This window comes from Lonchura striata, chromosome 4 (assembly GCF_050655825.1).
Source record: "Lonchura striata isolate lonStrDom1 chromosome 4, ASM5065582v1, whole genome shotgun sequence".
Classification (NCBI taxonomy): Eukaryota; Metazoa; Chordata; class Aves; order Passeriformes; family Estrildidae; genus Lonchura; species Lonchura striata.
The window spans coordinates 3894810-3917141 of record NC_140706.1 but is presented as its reverse complement, the minus strand read 5'-3'; the positions used below and the strand labels follow the sequence as shown (position 1 = coordinate 3917141).

General features: G+C 41.1%; 1 protein-coding gene across 3 annotated transcripts in view; it reads right to left on the bottom strand.

Moving 5' to 3' along the window:
• Nucleotides 1-21832, bottom strand: part of CTNNA2 (catenin alpha 2) — a 475172-nt gene extending 453340 nt beyond the window's left edge. The window contains exon 1 of one of the 3 annotated variants that reach the window (XM_021535749.4): nt 21695-21832. Coding sequence is in view for 1 of the 3 variants with exons in the window: in XM_021535753.4 (XP_021391428.1) it covers nt 15379-15451 (73 nt within the window). In the remaining 2 variants the exon portion in view is untranslated. Of the gene's footprint in view, nt 1-15378; nt 16040-21694 lie in introns of those variants that run through there. The other 2 variants (XM_085578480.1, XM_021535753.4) reach the window with 2 other exon arrangements.
• Between the last annotated feature and the right edge of the window lie 500 nt (nt 21833-22332).

The window sequence follows — 22332 nt, the reverse complement described above, 5'->3', positions numbered from 1 at the left end:
AAAAAACAGTTTTAATAAGCTGGGAGCACATGAATTTGAAACAGCTGAGAGAAATGCAGCCACTTTGTGGAGTTGGTGGGAAGTCTGCTGTGCTGAGGAAGCTGTTCAAACATCCCCTCTGCTGAGCCTGGAAGAGGATGCCCAGGACACCCATGGACTTCAAAGAAATCTGGAGCTGTCATGGATTAGAAACTGCCTTGACCCTATCCATTTGTACCCAAAGCAGGACAGCATTTGTCTTGGGAAAGCACTCTAGGAAATGGTAGAGAGAAAATATTTGGCTTTCCAGATACAAATCTCTGCTCTTGGGAAGGAGAGAGCAGTGGGGTATGAGACAAATACACAGAAGTTACTCAGCTTACTTGGTTTTGTCCTAACTCCACAGAGGAAAGAAACCTGGCTGACCTCTAAAACTTAGAAAAATCCCTACACCAAGATAAAAAAATAGCATTTAAATGTGGAATTTTTCTATATCTCTTACATAAAGAGGTCTGAAGAACAGTGCTTGATCTTTAAAATATCCATCACTCTACTACTGTACGTTTTGAACCAAGAGACATTATAAACACACATGGTTACAGACTACACAGTGAGAGACACTGTGTTGGTTATTTCACTGAGAGCCCTCAAAACTCACTCCTCTGGAAAAGCAGCAGCCAGATCCATATGGTCAGATGACATAAATCTGAGATGCTTGTGGTTCTGCACTGCCACATCCTCTAAGCAGCCATTTCAAAATTATTATGGAAATTTTTAAGATTACCTGCTCCCAAAATGACAAAAAAAAAATTTCAAACTTATTACATGAGGCTCAGTGCAGGGCATTTTAAAGAGTTTTAAAGTATTTTTTCACTGGTGCTATGGTGTTATTCTCAGAAGGAAACTGATTTCACCATTAATGGATCTGAGAAGAATCTGAAGAAGCAATACAGAAGGGAATAGTACCAACTCAGAATAAAATATATATATATATATAGAGAGAGAGAGATTTTACAGGAAATCCAAGACAAAATGGTACAGTAACTGCAGAGTTGTATTTTGAATTGTTTGCAACCTGCCCAAACAATTACCATCACTCTGTGCTCTGACCACAGAGGAAACCAACACATCTAATCTGGTTTTCAGTCTTCAGAACACCTCTCCAGTCTGACTCTCACTGGAACTGAAAATCCCCCAAGTCAAACAGAAAGACAGAAAATGCATTTTCTTCTTTTCCAACATTAAAACAAGCAGTAATTTCTTGCATAAATACATAAAAACCTGCATTCTGATGGGATTAATTAACAAGTGATTAGTATTTGCAGGCTAAAGGAAATGTGAGAAGAGGTGACAATGGAATGCCAGTCCTTCAAAAAAAGTAATTTTCCTAACATCAGATTAATTTTTCCACAGAGGAACTTTTCATATACAGTTTTCATCTTGATAGTGAATCTTTGATCAGTGTATCTGAAAAAAATAATCTCTGTGAAGATTCAGAAAACAAAGGAACACAGACAAACTCAAAAGAGGCAATGAAACTTTCAGGCTATCAGGTAAATCAATTATTACAGGCACCTTGGTGGCATACAAAGAGTTTTCATATAGGGTTATGATGGAAAAGGACAGGGTTTAAAATCAAAAACAAAACAAAAGGAAAAAAAAAGGAAAAAAAAGGTAAAACTGGCACCTTTTCAAAAAAAGTAATATATTAAGTAGTAATAGAAATTGGCAAAAAGCAGCCAATGTTAATCAATGCTCTGGAACCTGACCCCCGAGGCAGCTGCTGTATCAGACAGGGCAACAAGGGTGAGACCCACCATGAGTGCATGGTGAGCTAGAAAGAAATTCAATTTTAGTGACATAATATTACTCATTGTATCTGTTTCCTGCAAGACACCTTTAACCAACACTTCAGTCTCAGCTGTCTTTTCGGGAAGCTTCCCTGGGAACCCCCTTCAGAGGCTGTTTCACCAAAAGGATGCTCAGACTCTCACTGGTTTTTTTCTTCTGGACCTCATTCTCTTTGCCTTTTACCTTTCCTACCTCCTTTTTCTACTGGCTGCCAACTCTCTGCAACACTTCTTGCTTCCAAAGCACTTGAAAAAGATTCATAATTGCTTTTCACGTCTTGAGCATTTCTGCAGAATTATTTTTGGCCTCCCGTGTAACATTTTGGGCTTTGAATACTTGCACATTATGATACTTCTTTAAAAAAACTTCTCTTATCTAAAAGTAGCTTTTGCTGCTGTCCTGAATCCTCATTGTCTTTTCCTCATTTTCTTTTTTAATTAATATTATTTCTTTTCCTTACTTCCTTGAAATAGTTGGAATCTATGATTTCCCAGGTCTCTTCCAACCTAAATGATTCTATGATTCTGTGAAGTTTCTCAAGAACAAAATCCCAGAGTGTTCTTTTTAATTGCCTTTTAATCATATCTCCCTGTATATGTAGTTCTCTTTGGAGATTAAACACTACCATGGTGAATTTGTCTTTTTCCCCCCACTTCCTACAAGGCTTTGAACCAAAATTTCTGTGATCACTGTTTTAGATGTTTTCAACAGTAGCAGTTTTAGTCCCAAACTCATTCAAAACCAAGTTTTCCTCTCCTGTGATCCCTGACATCAAATGTCAGTGAAGTTGTCTTCAGACAAATTCTGCTTCATCCTCTCTGAACTTTTCCTACTTCATTGCAGAACTTCAGTCCATGCAATATAATTATACAGCCTGTTAAAACTATTAACTCCTTTATTTAATTGGATTCTGAGTTTTCTGGAAAGTAAAGCACAACCTCACATCTTCCCTCTGTAACTTGTACAGTATCACCAGTCCCCAGAACTGTAACTTGTACAGTATCACCAGTCCCCAGAAAGAATTCCTGTCACCACTTTGGGAGAAAAAGGAGGTGAGGAGTAAAGAGACTATTTCTAATGAATAATATAAATAAATAAATAAAGCAGAACACTCCATCATAAATCTCGCTGCTTAGACTGCAGATATTACCAAGCTCAGTGACCAGGGGCAAAAATGGCTAATGAAAATGTATTTTTCACCAGTGCATAAAACGAAGAACAATGTGGGAATAACATGGGGAAAAGTAACTCCACTTTACTCCAAATGGTTGGCTTGAAGATAGCAACTGATCACAGAGCCCTTTGAAAAACTAAAGCTCAGCACGGTTTTGTTCAGGAAAAAAATGCAAAATACTTGTATGTCACTATCTATTATACAGCTACACTCTTAATCCTCATGTCCTTCCATCTCCACAAAGGTCTGGCAGAAGCAGAGGGTGGATCGACAGAGTCTCCCTGACAGGAGAAATGGAATGCTTGCCATAGGAAGAGAGACTAAACAAACCTGATTATTCAATTTTTAAATAAATCATGGAGAAGAAATGTGATTAAACCACACCCCATCCCTGGAAGTGACCAAGGTCAGGTTGGATGGGGCTTGGAGAAACCTGGGACAGGGGAAGGTGTCCCTGCCTGTGGCAGGAGGTGGGGACTGGGTGATCTTTAAGGTCCATTCCAACCCAAACCATTCCATGATTCTGTGTGAAGACAGATGGCACAGAGTGGGACATAACTCAAATACACCTCAGATTCTTCACTCATCAGGTCTCAAACCATCAAACAGACAACGTCTGTTCCCTGCAGGATGTTTCAGAAGTGAAGGGAACATGAATGAGGGAATCTATGCAACAATAACACTTCTGTCCTTAATGAAAAACTCTGGTCCAGTTGCTGCCCTGAGACTCAGGGAGTCCATGAACAGTTGGTTCTTAGGGGCTGGAAGGAATATCCAGGGATCAATCAAACCACACATATCCTCTTGTTTCCAGCACCACCACAGAAAGGAAGGATTTTATTATTCACTTGCCCTGTGATCAGCATGTTCAGTATTGTCTGAGTTGCAGAAATCTTTGTACAACACACACTTGGGCAGAGGTTGGCATACCAGAGATGTCATCAGACCAAGCCACAATTCTGCTAAAATCCTACACTTGTTCTAACACATAAAAGTCAAGAAACTCCATCAAACTTTCAGTGTTCAGCTCACTTGCAAACTTCCTGGGCATCCACGTGTTTGTGTTTAGGTACCAAAGCTCCTGAAACAGAGACAATGGAGGCAATTCCAAAAATTCTTCAAAACATCTCAGGCAGATATTCCCAGCCATATTAAAGTTCCACTGAATTCAATTCATCCAAGTATTTGCTGATTTATAAATGTATAAGACAGCACTTCCCGAGTCTAATTAAAACCTTCCTCACACATCTGTTAAAAGCAAAAATAAACTAAAATAAAAAAAAAACCCAAACAACCCCAAAAAGCAGCAATAATAAACTACATGCTCCACTTCACAAAGCTGGATTTCATTCACAAATCTATCAGGTTTTATTCTCCACACGAGATGATTCACTCCCTTCCATCTTCAAACATTTTGTTAATTATATGCAGGAAACAAAGCTAAAATCATTTGCTTGTGAAAAGAAAGTTTTTTCTATAAACCCAGAGCTTGCAAAGATGCAAGAATTTGCCTTTTAGAGTAAAGAATATTTAGTATACAGTGAAATATTTACGTAACAGAGACATTCTTTCAGTGGGATTTATCCATTTCTCACATAATAACAGAGAAATAATGATAATAATGAGAAATTATTCTACATGAAAGACAAATAATCAGGTAAATTTGGCCCAAAGCTAGAGGGAAATATCAGCCTAATATTGGCAGGGATTGCCTGAGATTACTGTTTTCTTTACCTAAGAAATGAACAGAAAGGCACAAAGCCCCAAAAGCTCAGTTTCAGTCTGAATTTTATGATGATACACTACTCTTGGTGAAAATGTAATGGAGAAGGTGAGAACGCTGAAAACAGTAAAAACCAGAATTTACTCTCGCTCTTTCATCAGCCTGTTTTTATGGTATTTGACAGGAAGCCACCCTAGCAGCCCCTTAAGAATAAGAACATCACAAATCTTAGTTTTATTGCTCTTTTCATAAAAAGTTCTTCAAAAGCTCACGTTTCATCCATCTTCTAACTCCAGATTTTTTTACTTTCATGTTAGGGTATTAAACAGACAGGTATTTTAAACTTTTTTTCTTGTTTTGCTTTCCACTTGCACATCATAACACCTAACCTCTCTTTTAGAATTCCTTCTACTCATTTTTATTTCTTAATGGAAGCCAGAAAAGTGCCTCCACTGCTTTTCCACTCCCCATGCTGTACATGGCAGAAATCTCTATTTCCTCTGTTTGATTTGAAATCAAAGAGAGTTGTAAGAAACTAGACAGCTCCTCACAATAGCAAAGGAAACATAACAGAGAGCTCTGTTTTTCTCAAACACAAGACCTATCATTTTACCTCACCTAGAGAAGAAATAAACTCTACAATTCCTTTAAATCAGGCCATAGGATACAGCCTATATGATCAATCATAACCATTACTCAAATCCAAACAGTTCCAACATCCACAGGCCTTCTCTGTTAATAACAGCAGCAAGACCATTTTTCAAACTCAAATACTATGTAACAGTAGCAGAAAACAGAGCAAATTAAAAATAACCAAGTAAAATGAGCAAAATATTTCTGTAAGTCCCACCATCCTCTGCTAACTGATGAGGTTGTGACTGTTCTTCCTCCCAGATCTAAACATTTACTTCCAGGGATGGGGTTAATAAAAATCAGATGACAAAGGGCTCTCTTTTTCTTTACCTCTGAACTTCCCTTAGTCTGAGACAGATGCCACACAAGTCTTGGTGAAAATAGAGACCTGTTGTGCTGTGGGGAAAATTCACGTTTTCCTTTAAAACCAGTTCAAATCATGTAATTATTTAAAGAAAATTATTTAAAGAAAAAAAAAATACTGCGGTGTTTCTGGTTTGTCACCTCCTGGATTTAAATGGAAGTAGAAATATGAGCTCTTTGACCATTACAGAATGTTTATGAAGCTGCACAGAAATAATTCACAGTGCTGGCCTGTGACAGCAAAGCTGTTGGCAAAGCAGCACGAAGGGAGACAGTGATTTAATTTCCAGCACCTCAGTGAGCCCTGGGTGGGTGCTGGTACTGCAAAAGGGGAGAATCATCCTTGCTGAAGAGGCTCCTCCAACCTTCCCCTAAAACCAGAGCAGATTTGGGCAGAAAGGCTGTGAAACCCAGGAGTCAGGGATAAAATGTGACATTCTTTCTAGAGGACAGGGAGCTGTTGCTTAGAAACTGTTTACAGACAATTCCTGCTGGTGTACCTAAAAAAAAAAATTAAATAAATTAGGTCATTCTTGGCTGTAGGTAGGAGAGATCTTTATTGATATAAACCCCACCACATCTCTCTGTACTGTCAATAATTAACAATGCTTTAGGAAGGCTGCTTGGATGCTCTTTTAACCAACAATTCCCAATGACAGAATTGCCCACTTTGAAACAAGCCGGTGAGTAAATTGACAGCACAGTTCCCTCAGGAGGCTGAGCCCAGGCTCCAGGCATGGACTGGACCATCTTTGACTGGCATCAAACGTGAAATCAAAACAGGGTGGGGGCAAAGTGCAATTAATCTTCTTAGCTGTTGCTAGAAAAAAAAAAATATATAGAAAAAACATGATAATATCACCAGGCCAAAGAAAAAAAAAAATTGGTTCTACCTTTTAACCATCTGATGAAACCAGGTCTACTAAAAATGAAAGGGGAAAGGCCACAACACTTCTTTGAAGGCATGAGAGAACAAAGTTTGCCTTGAAGAACAAAAGGTGAGGTTGGAATTGGATCACTTCATTAAGGGAAGTACTAAAAGGATTTCCTAAGTATCTAAAACAAAGTTGCAAGCAAGCACTCACTGCTCACAGAGAAAACAAAATTTGTTCAGAGCAGATGGGAAAGAAAAATTATATCAATCCAGAGCCAGTTTTTTCCTCCACATAAATAATCCATGCTTGAACAATTTTTCCTCATATAAATAACTACATTTATAAGAAGCCTCAAGTAAGAAGGCTCTTATATCATTATTCACTTAAAAACCACTCCAAAAATTCAGACAAATAACTGCTTTCTAAGTAAAAGAAAATAAAACGCACAGCTTGTGGTAATAAACAGCTCATTGTCATCATTCCAGAGAAAGTCATTTTTTTCTCTTCACTTAAAAGTAAACGTAGCACGGGCTTGTTTTCTTACATTGAGCAAATCACATGAAATGAATACAAGTATCAGCATGGAACCATGTGGAGAAGGGACAAATGTCACAGGGATAACCTCAGAAAACAAAGTTGGTGTTGTAGAACAAGCACCTCTGCTTGAGACTTGAGGGGCAGATCTCAAATTCATCAACAAAGCCCACATTCTCTGTAGTGCCAGCAGAAGGTCACCAGACCATTCTTAAGGCCAGAAAAACAAGGATCAGGAGAGCCTGTGTAATTTAATCAAAGTTCTTTAATTCTAAGGACAACCACGAGCCTGTACTGGGACACCCTGAGTGACAAAGGCTCTCTCAGGATGACTTGTACAGGTGCAGTTAACATGTAAGGCACAAGTTTGGGGTTTCAAGGGTTAACACAACCTAAATACGGGTTCCAAGTCTGAGAAAAATTGTTTAACTCCTTCGCTCAGTGCATGGCTGCCCACCCAGGGAACGTGGCTCATGGGGTAAGACCCACTCCCCCATGCCAGAAACACAGAGAAAAAGTGCCAGGAAAAAAAGGAGTCTTAACAACCACAACTATTATTATTCACAAATTCATCCAGAAATGCACTCTGGATTAAAGTAAAGCTAATTGTTTAAAAAATTAAAGATAACGTGGCCCATTTCCCAAAGGCTCCCAAAGCCACACGGGAGAATTGTGAAGCTGGAGGAGAGGCCAACCTGATTTTTATTCATGTGTTGTTGAGCTTATCTACATGGGAAACAGAATTATGCTCTATTTAGCCCTCTGTCAGGTTGTTCAGGTTTTAAAATAACTGTTAATGAAATCACAAGCTTTCAACACAAACAGCAGCAACAAAAATAGCACCAGGACAGAAAACATTGGACTGCAGCAACTCTGAGCCAGTGTAGAGCAAAAAAGCATCTCCCTACATTTCAAGCTGGCTTGAAATAAAACACAAGGAATAATAGATTGCACTTTACTGAGGCCTCACTACAATGATTCACATTTTGTAACAACCTTCACAGAAATGCAGCTCTTAAAAATTAAATTTTTCCTTTGGCTTAAGAAGCTAACTTAGCAAAAACTAATTCAGCATGGGAAGTGCTCATTACTTTGACACATAAGATACCTGGAAATCACCTGAAGCACAAGAATTTATTCATAATAGAAAACATTTCCTATTCTTCAGCTTTTTCACAATATTGTGCAGAACTCAAATTCTGGAAACACGTTCAAATGGTTTTAGCTTTAAAAATATTACTAACATGTAATTTGCTCTCCATTATTTAGAAATATATAGACATACACTTGTTTGGCCTGAAGTTTAGATTGAAATTTTAGGAATCACTCTCCACAAAATTCTTTCTCTCAAAGAATAAAATCACGGGATCACACAACAGTTTGGGTTGGAAGGAACCTTTAAAGATCATTTAGTTCCAAACCTCCTTTCAGTAAAAGGTGGTGCTGAGTTTTTGCTTTGCATTTTCCCAAGAGAGGATCTTGATAAATATGGTTAAAAACCCAACACCTTCTTTAATGGTGATTAAATATGTTCAAGGACTGTAAGTGGTGGTATGGAATCACCGCTGGGATGGAAGAAATCCAAGTGATTACACACCTCCACCTAATCCATCTGTTTTATTTAGTGGGATCCAAAAAATAAAACACAACAGTTTCTTCTCAGACACCAAAATTTCCTTGGAGAACAAAAAAATGAAACCTTTCTAACACAGTGACTGTGATCACTGCCCTTGACAGATCTTGCACCTCCTTGTGATGTTTTCCACAGAACCCTGTGTTTAGAAAGACAGACCCTGAATTAATTCAGGATATAAAGTATACATGTCTGTAATAGCCAAAATTTGAGACATTCAAAATTCTGTTTTCACTTTGCTAAAATACTGGTTCTCTCATGAAATTTCACCATCATTTCATGTACCCTGCCACACCAAAGATTGACCCTGAGTTGTGGTTCCTCCCAGGGCATCCTTCCACCCACATCAGCACCTCTGGGGAGAAATACAGTGAAACTCAAGTAACTCAGTGCTTTGGTATGGCTGGGGAATGTTCTGGCACTGAGCCATAACCCAGAATATTGTACAGAATCAGAGCTGCATGAGAGCCATGCCCTAAGTGAAGAGCAAAGCTGAACACTGCCAGGTGTCATATTTAGGGAACTCAATCCATCTGTAATGTTTTCTTCTACTGGCCAAACATGACAATAGAAGCTTCTCACTTCAGAGGAAAAACAGCCTTTGGATTAAATCAACAACACAAAAAACAGCTCATTAAAATGAAAGGTTGAGCAGTATGTATTGTGTATTTGCAGCAGCTCAGAAATCAGATGCAAAGAAGAGCTGATGTACCAGACACTTATTGCTAATATTTTTTTTAAATGTTAAAATGGAAAAAAAAAATCCTGCTCACATAAATCATTTGCTTTCTAAAGCATGTAACAGACACAATCAATGCTCACGACTGCTCTACAAGGTAACACAGAAATACATTTGAGTTTTCCAGAGATAGAAGCAATTTATGTATCACTGTAATAGAACACAGGACTAGCCCCAGCTACACTTAAAAACAGATACACAATCCACAGCCAAAGGCAGAACCAGCTCCAGAAGTGTTGGGTAAGAGCTTTGCAACACTGATGAAAATTCTGTAATTAATTTCAGAGGATCAAGGATTTAATCTTGCATAATCTGAACACCCAAACTAGTCCCTTAGACAAGACAGCCAGAAACCATCTGCAACGCTGGAAGAGGCTCCTGGTAAAATAAATCTTTCTACTCAGTCCTTATTAAGTGTTCCTCATGTTTTGCACATTTCTTGAAATTGGAGAAACGGATTTCAGATTCACAGCACTGAATTTACTGCAAAAGGAGGATTAAGTGAATACCAGACTTTAGATTCAATATGGGTGCTTTAGTTTTATTTTAATACATAAAGGAGCTTTACCTGCTCAGACACGGGACTTTTTCTTTTTTTGTATTTACATATTTTCCTCGTAATAAAAGGACCTCTAAGTACCTGAAGCTGTTAAAAGTCCTGCTGTGATGTACCTGTCCCACAGCAGCTGTGCTTTGCTGTATTTCCCCTGCCTGAGCTGCAACAGCCCAGAGGTGACTTTCATTCCAATTTCCAGTTAAAGCTAGGTGGAAATTATTAAAATCACGTTTTTTTTAAAGAGTGATTTCAAAATTATTTCCTCATTTACATTATCTTGCTTTCACCCCAGTGAAAAACAACTTATTCATGAAAAACAGCAATGAAAGAGAAACATCCGAACCAGCCCAGCCAAGGGGTGAGTAGAAGGTCACTCAAAATTTTTGGAGATGTAATCAGTCTGTGCAATTCTCAGTATTAATTTTAAGCACACCTGAAGTGTTTAAACTGTAATGTGTTATTTTATAGAATCACAGAATATCCTGAGCTGGATATCATTCCCCATTCTGTTCACACATCCACACATCCAGGATTGTCCCATCCCAGGTGCCAGAAACAGAACTTGCCCTTACACATTTCCTATGGTATTTCTCTGGGGAAGGCTGTTTTCAGTCTGCCTTAAGGGTTCCTTTTGTGTATATTCAAACATTGATTTTTCTGATCCACCCATGTCCTAATCATTCCACAGCCCATCTCACTCTGTTTCAAGAAACTTATATTTACTTACTGTGTATTATCTCCCAAGGGTTGACCAGGAAAAGCTTTTAGACATCACAAATCCTGCAGCACCCCAAGGGTGGCACAAATCTTTTTTCTGGCTATCATGGCAACAGAATAGACCTCACACCACTTCTAATGTGTTTATGGTGCAGAGAGAGCAAAATTAAGAGATCCCCATTTTTACACCATTATGGAAAACAGATATTAAAAATACCCATCTCTAGTGTTTCCTCTTCCTCCTGACTGATCTTTTTATGAAAAACCAGCCAAGAAGCTGTTCTTGGGCTATGTGATTTTTTTTTGTTTCTTTTGGCTGACTGTCAACCACCCAGCAAAAATAAACTCATTAAGCTGACAAGAGACCTGAACACACTCATGTTGTCAGTGCATCTCAGCATCACTCTCATGAACCCAAAAGCCATAAAACAATTAAAATAAAGTTAAGCTGACTCCACCCTTAGGATGAAACCAAGTTTGCAAGGATCTGTCAGTCCAAAGTCAGTGTCTGGCAGCATCTGAGCTAAAGGGGATGTGCAGCTTCAGCACATGTCAAGCCAAAACAGTTCTAAAACGAGCAGCAAAAAAGGAGAACATGCAGTGTGGAGCCTCCAAAAAAGCATCTCTGCCACAATTAGAGCTCTCAGCTTAATTGTGTTTGCAAGCCTACTATTTTTGCATCCAATCCACACTGCTCTCCCTGTGTTCAATCTGTCCAGCTAGCTGGGATTTTTCCTTTGCTGCCACCACATTTGTAGTTTGCTGAGCAGATCCCCAGCTCAAGGCTCAAGCACAGCCTTGTAATCAGTGAGGTTTCTACTTAAAAGCAACAGGGAAAAAAGTTACCATGGCTACTACAGTCACTCAGCTTTCTCAACTACTTCAAGACATTAATTCTGAAGGCTTTTTGGCTATGTTTGCACAAAATGTATGCTTCCATACTACTCTGTCATGTAAATTAGGTTGTGCTGCAGCGTTTGAGATCACCTGGGACCATTCAATACCTTTGCCTAGCGTTCCAAGAAGACTTCACAAGAAGCAAGGTGATAGTTTCACTGATCACATTAAGGAAATTATAATTAAATATATTAAATATAATTGAAAACAATAATAAAATGTTGTTTCTTACCCAGCCAAATGAAGGTAAATATCTGAACACAGACATTCTTTAGTTCTTAGGCTGAATTTGTAAACAAAACTGGTAGTAAGTACAGAATTAGAATAAAGCAAACCATAAAGTATTTGCAGAAAATGCTTTGGAAATGCACTTCAGTTATTCAGAGGATGAGGAAAGCATACAGAGAATGATAAAATGTGTATAAGATTTGATGCTGCATGAGTAGAAGACAATCCTGCTCAGGACTTGTGTCCCCACTGCTCTTTAGCACCTAGAAAGCACCTGAGCACTTCCTCTACACTCACCTGCATCCCCTGGGCTCAGGCCTGAATGCAAGGATTGGAATTTAGTGTGAAAGAAAAAAAAACAACTTTTAAGATGTTCAAGGATGCAACTAGTGTGGGAGAGCATGGAGGGATTCAGTTTGCTGCATCAGCCACGCACAGAACTCTCCCCCATCGAAGACCACCCTAGGTTGAGGTGAGGCTTCGTGTGGTGGAAAAACTTCTCCTCCAACCCATGCTTCCAAAGCCTCTGTTGTTTGGTCTCATGGTTGTTTATTGCAAGTTATCTACAAGATTTTCTTTTGGGGCTGCTGCAGTTTGCTCAGAGCTCAGGCAGAGGCACACACACACCCTGACATCCTCTCTGACTCCGACTGCTTCTTCTCTCCTGCCCAGGGCTGCTGCTCTCTTTTATATGGTACATTATGTGTTACGTGGTTACAGTTTTCCCCAATGCCTATTACCTATATTAAATGGTGATTTTCTATCTTTTATATGGGACATCACGTGTTCCATGTTTACAGTTTTCCCCAATGCCTATTACCTATATTAAATGGTGTTTTTCTATCTTTTATATGGTACATTGCGTGTTCCATGTTTACAGTTTTCCCCAATGCCTATTACCTATATTAAATGGTGCTTTTCTACTCTAAACCAATCTGTGAGTGCCAACATCACCAAGAACATGGAGGTAAGGAAGAAGAAAGAGGGAGGACAGGGCAGGCCCAGATCCCTCCATCTTAAAACCTCTGACCCCCATGTACAAAGTAAAAACCCCCCTGTACAGGTGTTAAAACCCCCCTGTAGAAGCAATCAAAAATTCTTCCCTCTACTTTGTGACTACTTCTACTATAATATCTAAACTTTTGTGACTGCTTGTTCCACCTCCAAAGTTGGTAACTCATTCCATGGCTCAAACCCAAAATCACAGCTGTTTCCAGCTGCCTGCCAGGGTCACAAATGCTTCTGACCTGGGCCCGGAACATCCAAAAATGTCTGAGGGACATTTTGAGTTTCCACACTCCCCAAGCCATGCAGGGAAAATTAAATCCCAGGATAGAAATAGTTCTTCCCTTTTCTTCACCTTCCTGCTCTCGCTTGGTATCAGATGTGACCCAGAAACAACACTTAGCAAAGCCAAGAGTCCAAAACTCACTGAATGAAACTCAGCTTGAATTTTAGGGGGATCAGGGGCCACCCCTGCAAGGCAAGGAACAGCTCTGAAAACTCTGCAGCCTCCCAGCAGCAGGACATTTGTCAGAGCCTTTTTATCCTGATTCTCTCCCTACTCCACCTCATCCTCCTTCATTCACAGGCTTCCTGAGGATTTCTTGTTCTTAGAAGTATTTCTGGGAGCATCCAGGCACTGGGAATGTAGATGACGGAGATAATAGAGACGTTTAAAATTAGACTAAGCAGCTGTAATTCTGCATTTGCATTTCTGACTTGATTATAGTAAGCACTGAAGACTTTCTGCACAAGAATTAGAAAGGAGTTAATATGCTGCAATAAAAATATATGAATCTCTTTCACTTTGACCCCATTAAGGGGGGGAAAAAAGGGTAATAAATGGCACTTTTATGGAAGTTGTTTCTTTGCTATTCTATAACTTCATTTTAAAGAGTCGCCTGTGGATTTTAATTGCAAGAATTAAAGTAATCATCCTTCCTATATTTTACAAATGGAAGAACTATTCTCCTGATCACCCTGGATTTTTCTCACTTCATATTTTAGTTGTTATCCATTTTATACCTTTCCTTATAAGCCTCTACAGTCTCTTATCTGAACTGTCAACATTTGTAACCATGGGATAAGAATTTATGAAGCACTTCGATAAATTCTCTATCAAAACCAAGAACAGATGACAAAATTTTACTTAAATAGTCTGTCACAATAAAAATGTTACAATCAATCTTGTTCTATTTTTGTAAAAAATGAAATAGCCATTTTCATAGTAGGCTTTTTTACAGAGATGCGGAAAAAAAATAGTATTTGGGTTCTATATACAAAGTTTCTCAATAAATATCATGAAGAATTAACCATGAGTAACTTATCACAGCTGGTAATTTTATATCTGGAAGAAAGATCTGATAATAACATTCAAGAAAGTTAGTATTTAATAGCAGAGGTCATCACACCTATTTTCTGTTGATTTATTTATTCATTTACTTAAAAATATTAATTTACAGAACGCTTTGAATTAAAGTTACAGAACAGCCTGGAAGAAGAAATTTCCCTATCCCAAGAAGCTTACAGCAATTTTTTTTCTAGAAATAGCAAAGGAGAAAAAAAAACCTAATTACATAAAAACAAGTGCCTCAGATTACCTATTTGCAAATAATTCTTATGAAAGTTATTTGAAAGAGTTTATTCATTTTTCTTAGTGTGGATCCTCTGTAAAGGACACAACTACTGCCACTGACATGATGGAACTCCAACAGAACCAAAACCAGTGCTTACCAACATTTTACTCCATTTTTTAAGTGCTTTACTCCACAGTCTAACTTGAAAGTAATATCTCTAGGAAGAAGCCTTTTTGGAGTTTCTTTTGATGTTTGAAAAGACACGTAGAATTGATAAAAGTGGCTTTGTCAGCTCTGCACAGGATGGACACAGCTTCTGTATTTAAAACATAAGGAATATTTCCAATTGATCCTTTCCTTACAACACAACTGAGAGAACTGAGAGATTCAGCTGCTCCTGCTGTGCTGAATGGGTTTTAATGAAGAAATGCCATAAAAATGGAATATGGAAGAGTGGGTTTTGTTAGTAAACAACAGCATATTAAAAATTAAGCTTGATTAGTTGTAGAAAAGAGCTAAGTGAAAAATCCATTTAGAAGCTTTAAGTAACTTAAAAGCTTAAGCCCCATTTACAGAAGTCACCTGGGCAGCTGGGAACCTCCCCTGACCAAAACCACTTCCACTTTTTGTATTCAGAATTTAAGTTCCACTTACATTTAAATTGCCTTCCATTTGAATATTCTTGTCTGCATTAAGCATATTGTAACATATGCTTGTTGTTTTTTTTAATATAAAGTTTCAAAGAAAAGGACAAGACCACAGGAGAAAGAAATGTCATATAATACTGACTGTAACATCAGTAAAAACAGCAGACTGGAGTATCCACAAAAATATCTTTAAAATACTCTGAACACAGAAATTTTTTTGTATAACTACAAAATCTACTGTTTTTCTTACCTCTCAAATGCAATCCCTGTGAGATGTTTTTAATATTACAGGATTCAGCTTCACTTAACTGAGCAATTCTCATTACTTAAGAAGCCTCAAAACTTGGGCAGTCTCTGCTGCAGCGTTGAAAATGTCTCTTCACTGTTCTCTGTACCAGAATACTAATGCAGGGGGTGATGTGGCTGAAAAGCACAGCTAAACAAAAAATATTCCAAAGGAGGAAAAAAAAAGCAAAAAAGAAAACCCCAAACCTGGCTATCAGAAAATGCTGATTCAGCAGAGGTAAAGTACTTCAAGGAAAGGTGTGCTTTGTCCACACAACCAACAAAAAACTACAGGAAAGCTCTCCTCCTGCCCCTCACAAAGTCAAAATGCTTTGTCTGATGACAGCACAAGACATCTGAAACAATAAAATGTGTATGGGGGCTGGGGGGAGAAGGGAGAGTCCTGCTAGGGGAAAGATTGTTCATTTTGCTGGCAATTTTAAAACCCACCTGCTCGTTTAATGCCAAAACAAAAAAATTATTCAAAACACAAGGAACACAAAAATCCTGCCTCACAACCAATTGTACTGGTAACTGATGGTCACAACAGTTTATTTCTCCAGAGCAGCTGATCTTTTGTTGCATAAATATGACTTCAACCTATCCTAGTGTTTGGAAACATTCATGAAAGCCTTTCTGTATCCAACCACTGCTTGGAACCAGATATCACTGCTCACTCGTGTGTGATGCTGAGGAAACCATGAGAAAACTGAGATGTAGAGCTCTTATGCAGAAACCCGATACAAAATTCATTTACAGCTGGAAAGTGCTGAGCCTGCCCAACCAAAGCCTTGATACAACAGGGATATATTTAGATGTATGATGGATTCCTCTAAGAGAGTAAGAAGGTACAATGCAACAACTTAAAAACAGAATAGAGTCATGAAGTGGTTTGGGTTGGAAGGGACATCAAAGACCATTTTGTTCCACCAAAAGGTGACCCTTTTGTGGCAGGGACACCTTCCACTATCCCAGGTTGCTCCAAGCCCCAGGGTCCAGCCTGGCCTTGGACACTTCCAGGGATCCAGGGGCAGCCACAGCTGCTCTGGGCACCCTGTGCCAGGGCCTGCCCACCCTCCCAGGGATGAATTTCTCTGTATTTCCAACCTAGGTTTCCCCTCTTTCAGTTTGAACCCATCACTCGTTGTGCTGTCACTGCAGCTCCTCATGAATCCCACTCTGGATTTCCTGCAGCCCCTTCAGATACTGGGAGGTGCTGTGAGGTCTCCACACAACCTTCTCCTCTCCAGACTGCACAGGCCCAACTTTCCCAACCTGCCTCCATGGGGAAGATGCTCTGGTGTCCTTAGCAGCTTCTTTCCCCTCCTCTGGACTTGCTCCAACAATTCCATGTCCTTTTATTGGGAGCATCAGAACTTACAATGGTGTTAACTGAGTTATCAACCACTTTTTTAATACAAAAAAAAAAAAAAAAAAAAAAACACAACAACAACAAAAAAACTGGTTTCTGGTCTTTGTTGTCACTTCAACATTTTTTACACTAGTCTTTAAAAAATCCTGTCTCTTTTACTTTCCACCACTGCTCAGGGCAGGCTGGGCTCAGCAGCAGTTTGCTCTCAGTCAGGTTCAGGTGTTGTTGATGCAGCTGGAGGATCTCACCCATCAGTACTGGAGCTCCAGAGAGGAACGAGAGCCTCAGCTGCCCCTGCAGCAGCCTGCTGGTGTGGAAATGTTTTCAGAGTATTTAATCCTAACAAATGTAGCAAATGTAGCGTTTGTACAAAATCAACAAGTTTACCTTAGTCAGGATTAGCGCTCACCCTCCTGTGAAATATACAACTTTCTGCAACTTTCATCTTCCCTTTCTGGTCTTTTTTATCTCCTTTTTGCATCTTATCAAAAGCAGCTCTAAGGGAACAATTCCTGAGCCACAAAAGCTTCCATCAAGTTATGTCCTAAGCATGCCACTGTAATGACTAACAGGTTAGTGCTGCTACTCTTCATTTCTGCACACTGCCCTTCTCATTTCCAACTGCATATCGCATTATTTATTTATTTCTGCTTGCCTGTGAGTGAGGCACAGGGTGCCCAGAGAAGCTGTGTCTGCCCCTGGATCCCTGGAAGCGTTCAAGGCCAGGTTGGACACTGGTGCTTAGAGCAGCTGGGATAGTGAAGATGCCCATGGCAGGGGAGTGGGACTGGATGATCTTAAAAGTCTCTTTCAACCCAAACCATTCTGTGATTTTATTATTATCTCTGTATAGCTGCCCTTCATCTTTCCATAACCATTTGATATTGTATCTAAATTCAAAGTATTCCTTTGCTTTATACACCTATGAACAAACTGTGGTGCAAGTTGAATAAAGAGTTCAGCTTTGTTTAGCCAAGCCTTTTAGTACGCTGTATTAAAAGCACAGCCTACTCACCTAAAATATAATAAAATGTCTTTCTGTTGCTCTAGACAGAAAAAAAGAAGATATCTTATGCTGGTGTGTTCAGACAGCATGTAATACCTGCAAGGCATTGTCATAACTACTACAATTTGGCCACAAACAGATTTCAATAAATACTGTGGTTATAATTCATATGTAACAAGAAGAAAAGTGTTAAGGGATAAAAAATTCCTACTTTTTGAAACAGTAGGTGTAAAAAACTAATAGGTGAGGATGAAGACATTTCTTGGCAGAAGGAAAAAAGCAGGGGGGAACTTCAGGAACAAAAGAAATCTCAGCTGTCACACAGGTGTGGAGCTAAACAGGGACTCTGAGCTACACCAATAGTGCAAAAGGGCACTTACATTCAAAAAGTAATTCTGCATGTGCAAAGAAGTTGATGATTCCCTGGTACCTCATGAGAACATTAATTATTTTCCATCTCATTGCAAATACAATGTTAAAACAGTGTTACTTTGCAGTAAATATTTTTTGGTGAGTGGGACCAAAGATCGCCATGGAGAAGCACTCTCAGGAGTGGCCAAGGAGTTCTCTGTCCTACCAGCACAGATTTTTAGGAATTCTGAAAATCCTGGGTTAATTCCAGCAGTCTGAATGAACATTTAGGCTACAAACATGCTGTGGTTGTAACCATAGCAAGGTTAGAACAATGGCAGGTCTGAGCAAAACAATAATTTAAGAGAAATTATAGGGGACTCAACTGATACCTCCGAGCTCTATAACAAATAATAGGAAGTAAAACAATGAAAGCTGACTTTCTAAAATGATTGTGGTTTAATTCTTTGATATGACTGATACTTCCAATTGGCAGAAATAGCTGTCTGCCTGTATAAACTTCTCTGGCACTTGGTGCAGTGCTCTGTGAGAGCCTGACAACCAAACAGAACCAATTAAACTGGTGAAGAACTGGTTCAGTGACATCTCAAAAAGAAAAAAGAGCAGCTTTTGAGAAGAACTCATCACAAGATAACTCACATTAACATGGAGCCCCCCAAAGGCAGAGCCACTACCACAAAACACCTTTTCAATTATTTGTAAGTCTACACCATAAATCATGACATAACTTGCACAAGTATAAATTGATAGAGCGCTACATAACTGAGATAAATCAGTTCCAAAAAGCCATCAGGAGTGTTGGGTATAATCAATCAATGCTAGAAACAAAATGTTATTTAAAAAAGCCACATACAAAGTTACAAAGCTGCAATCAGGAAAACGCATGCCAGTCTAGGGAATGATGAACTCTTGTAGAAAAAAACAGTCCTGCAAAGGATTTGCCACAGTGAGAGTACCCAGAGAAAAGGAGATCAAAATGCAGGGCTGCAAATGAAGGTTTAATATGTAAATGTGAAGCAGAAGCAGGAGAGTAACACCAGAGAAGTAATATTTAAACACACAAAACACTCCTGAGACAAGGCTCTGGTGTGCTGCATCCAACTCACGTTTTCATAAAAATGCTGAAAAAGTGGATTCGGAAAAAACAATCCCCAGAAACGGAGTTGTGAGGAAAATGCATGCAGTGACAAATTTAAAGAATTTCAGTTCACTTGGTTTTTCAAGTAGAAAAGAGAGGGCATACTGGGTTACAGCAGATAAATACTTCCATGGTAAGAAAATACTTTGAGTTCTTTAGCATAGTGGAGAAAGGCACATCATTAACCAGTGACTAGAAGCTGAAGCCAAATAACTTAATAAACAGCAGATTCTCTACCTCTCACTGCCTTCCGATCAAAATTCCAATTTTTCTGGAAAACATGTTTCAGCCAAACGCACGTTATTGCATTCAAGAGTAACTGGATGAAATCCAACTGACTACAACAGTCAGGGGTCAGAGCAGGAGATCTAATTGCTTCCTTTGGCTTTCGAGCCTCAGTCTACAAATACTCCTGGTTTTCAGTGCTTCAAAGGCATTTCAGCAGTACCATGCATGCTCAACATTAATATTAAAAGAGCTCTCAGAAAATCTGCATGAATTACAGTTGTATTTCCATGTAAAGGCTGGAGTGACACTGGAGCTTTCCTGTTGAGGCTTCTGTCACCAGCAGAGCCTATTAATGGAATTAGAGCTACCTTGTACCCAGCTGAGGTGGTATTTCTGTAAACAAGCATTTACACAACTGAGTGCAGAACTTCACCCTTCACATCAGTACTTTTTCTCCTCTAGAAAGGATCCTGTTTGACCTAGAGTAGGAGAAGGCTGCTACAATGCATTGTATCAACCACAGGCACTACTACAGGTAAGAAAGGAAAACCAGCAGCACTGTAATAGCCACAACACCAGAAAAATCTGGTGTTTGCATCAGCAGCATCGTTTGAGCCTGCCCCTGTTTATGCTCCTCATCTACCTGGCACTCCAAAACACACACAGCACTCACGGCAGTCTTGACAAGCCCAGCATTTTTCAGGAATACATGCCAAGGTAATGTACAACATACACGTTAAATATCCAGGCTCACAGAGTTGTGCTGTAGCATCAGCTGCGTGGAATCTGTGGATTTCTAAAACAGAGGACTGAAATGTTTCTATCCTGGTGAGGAATGAACAAACTTCAAATTCAGCAAGCAGAAGTTTGAAAAGGCGAAGCACGCTTGCAATCAAATCAATGCTCCACGGGAGAGAGACAGAACCCCCAAGTGACAGAGCATCACCTTAAAAAGAACCCAGGGATCACGAGGGAGGGCATTCACCCCCCCCAACCTCCAGAGAAGGAAAAGCCTGCCTCCTCACGCTACACCCCGCTGTAAATATGGATAAAAGTTTCTTTCCCGAAGCCCTGGCACTCGGATGTCCCGCCGAGCATCCCTAACGCCACCTCCCAGATGGGCACGGCAGCCAGGCAAGCCTGGCAGCTCCCCAGCATCACCAGCACGGCCCAGCAAAACTTCTCCCAGTCCAAGGAGCCCCACAAGGAGACACTTGGGCTGCCGTGGCTTTCCAGCCAACATCCCCACGGCTCCTCGCAAAGACAAAGCCACGCTTGAAACTTTCGCTCCTCGCCAGCGGAGCAGATCCTCTGCTGGGATCCGGCAGCTCTCGGGCTGGGCGCTGTCCGGGATGTGCAGCGGGTGCTGGGGAAGGTCTCAGACCCTGGCAGAGGCCCAAGGGAAGGGATGGAGGAGGTGCCCGCATCCCCCTCCCCACCGCCCAGCCCCGCGACCCTTCCCCGCCGGCTCCCGGCTCACACAACCGGAGCAGCAGCGGCTGCAAATCACAGGGGCGCGCAGGGCGATGGAGAAACGGGAGGAAGGAGCCTCTAACGCCTGGAGAAAGGAGAATAATTTCAAACAATACCCAAAAAAAAAAAAAAATTACTTAAGATAATACGGAGCCAGCTTTCACCTCGAGGTGATGGCGGGTAAATAGATGAATAAGTGAAACAACACACCTTTGACCCTCTCTTTTCTTCCCTAAATATAATCCCCCTCTTCCCGTAATACACACACCACAAAATGATCATTAATTCAAATCCATTCTTTACAGGAGGGGGGATTATCTCTGTGACCGATTCTGTCTCTTTCCCTCTGCCGTTCTTTCACTGCGCGAGAATTGAAATTGCATTAAAAAAAAAAAAAAAAAAAAAAAAAAGAAAACCGGAGCGGGGGGGTGGGGGGAAAGCAAGATTATTATATCTGGAGGGTGCGAAATGTGGGCACGGGGAGAGGGAGCCTGGGGGATGGGGAGGAGTGGAGAAAGGTGGCTAAGGAGAGAAGAAAGGAAAGGAGGACCAGGAAGCGCAGGGAAGGATGAGGGGAAGATAAAGGGGAAGGAGGATAAGGAAAGAAGGATGAAAGGAAGGAGGTCGGGAGGAAGGATGAAAGGGAGGAAGGGATGAGGGGAAGAAAGGAGGATGCTTTGCCCTGGCCTCACCTCAAGCTCGGTGGGTGGGGGTGGGAGAATCTCTCGCCGCCGCCGCCGCCTCCTCCGCCGCCTCCTCCTCCCCAGCAGCGCCGGTCACTGACGGGCCGGCTGTGCGGCGCGGCTCCTCGCCCGGTCCCCGCCTCCCGCTCGCCCCGCTCCCTCCTCCCGCCGCCGGCCCGAGCCGCGCTCGCTCGGCTCTGAGCGGAGCCGGGCGCTGCCGCCGCGGCCGCCCCGCCACAGCCACGGGGGGAGGAGGCGGCAGCGCGCCTGCGCCGCCGGGCGCTGCCGGCGAGGGAGGGAGGGATGGACCCGCCGCTTTCCCGGCTCCGAGGCCGGCCGTGAGTACGGAGCGGGCACGGCCGCGGCAGGTGGGGGGCTGAGAGCGGCCCACGGGCGCTGCCGGAGCGGGGGACGCGGCCCGGTGCGGGAGGCGCGGGAGTGATGGAGAGAGGCTGCTTGCGAGAGCGCGGTGTGACAGCGCAGGGGAATGGGCTCGCACTGAAAGAGAGCGCGTTTGGGTTAGGGAATAGGAAGAAATCGCTCTGTATTAGGGCGGTGAGGCCCTGGCACGCGTTCCCCAGGGAAGCTGTGGTGGCCGCATCCCTGGAAGTGCCCAAGGCTGGGTTGGACGGGCTTGGAGCGACGCG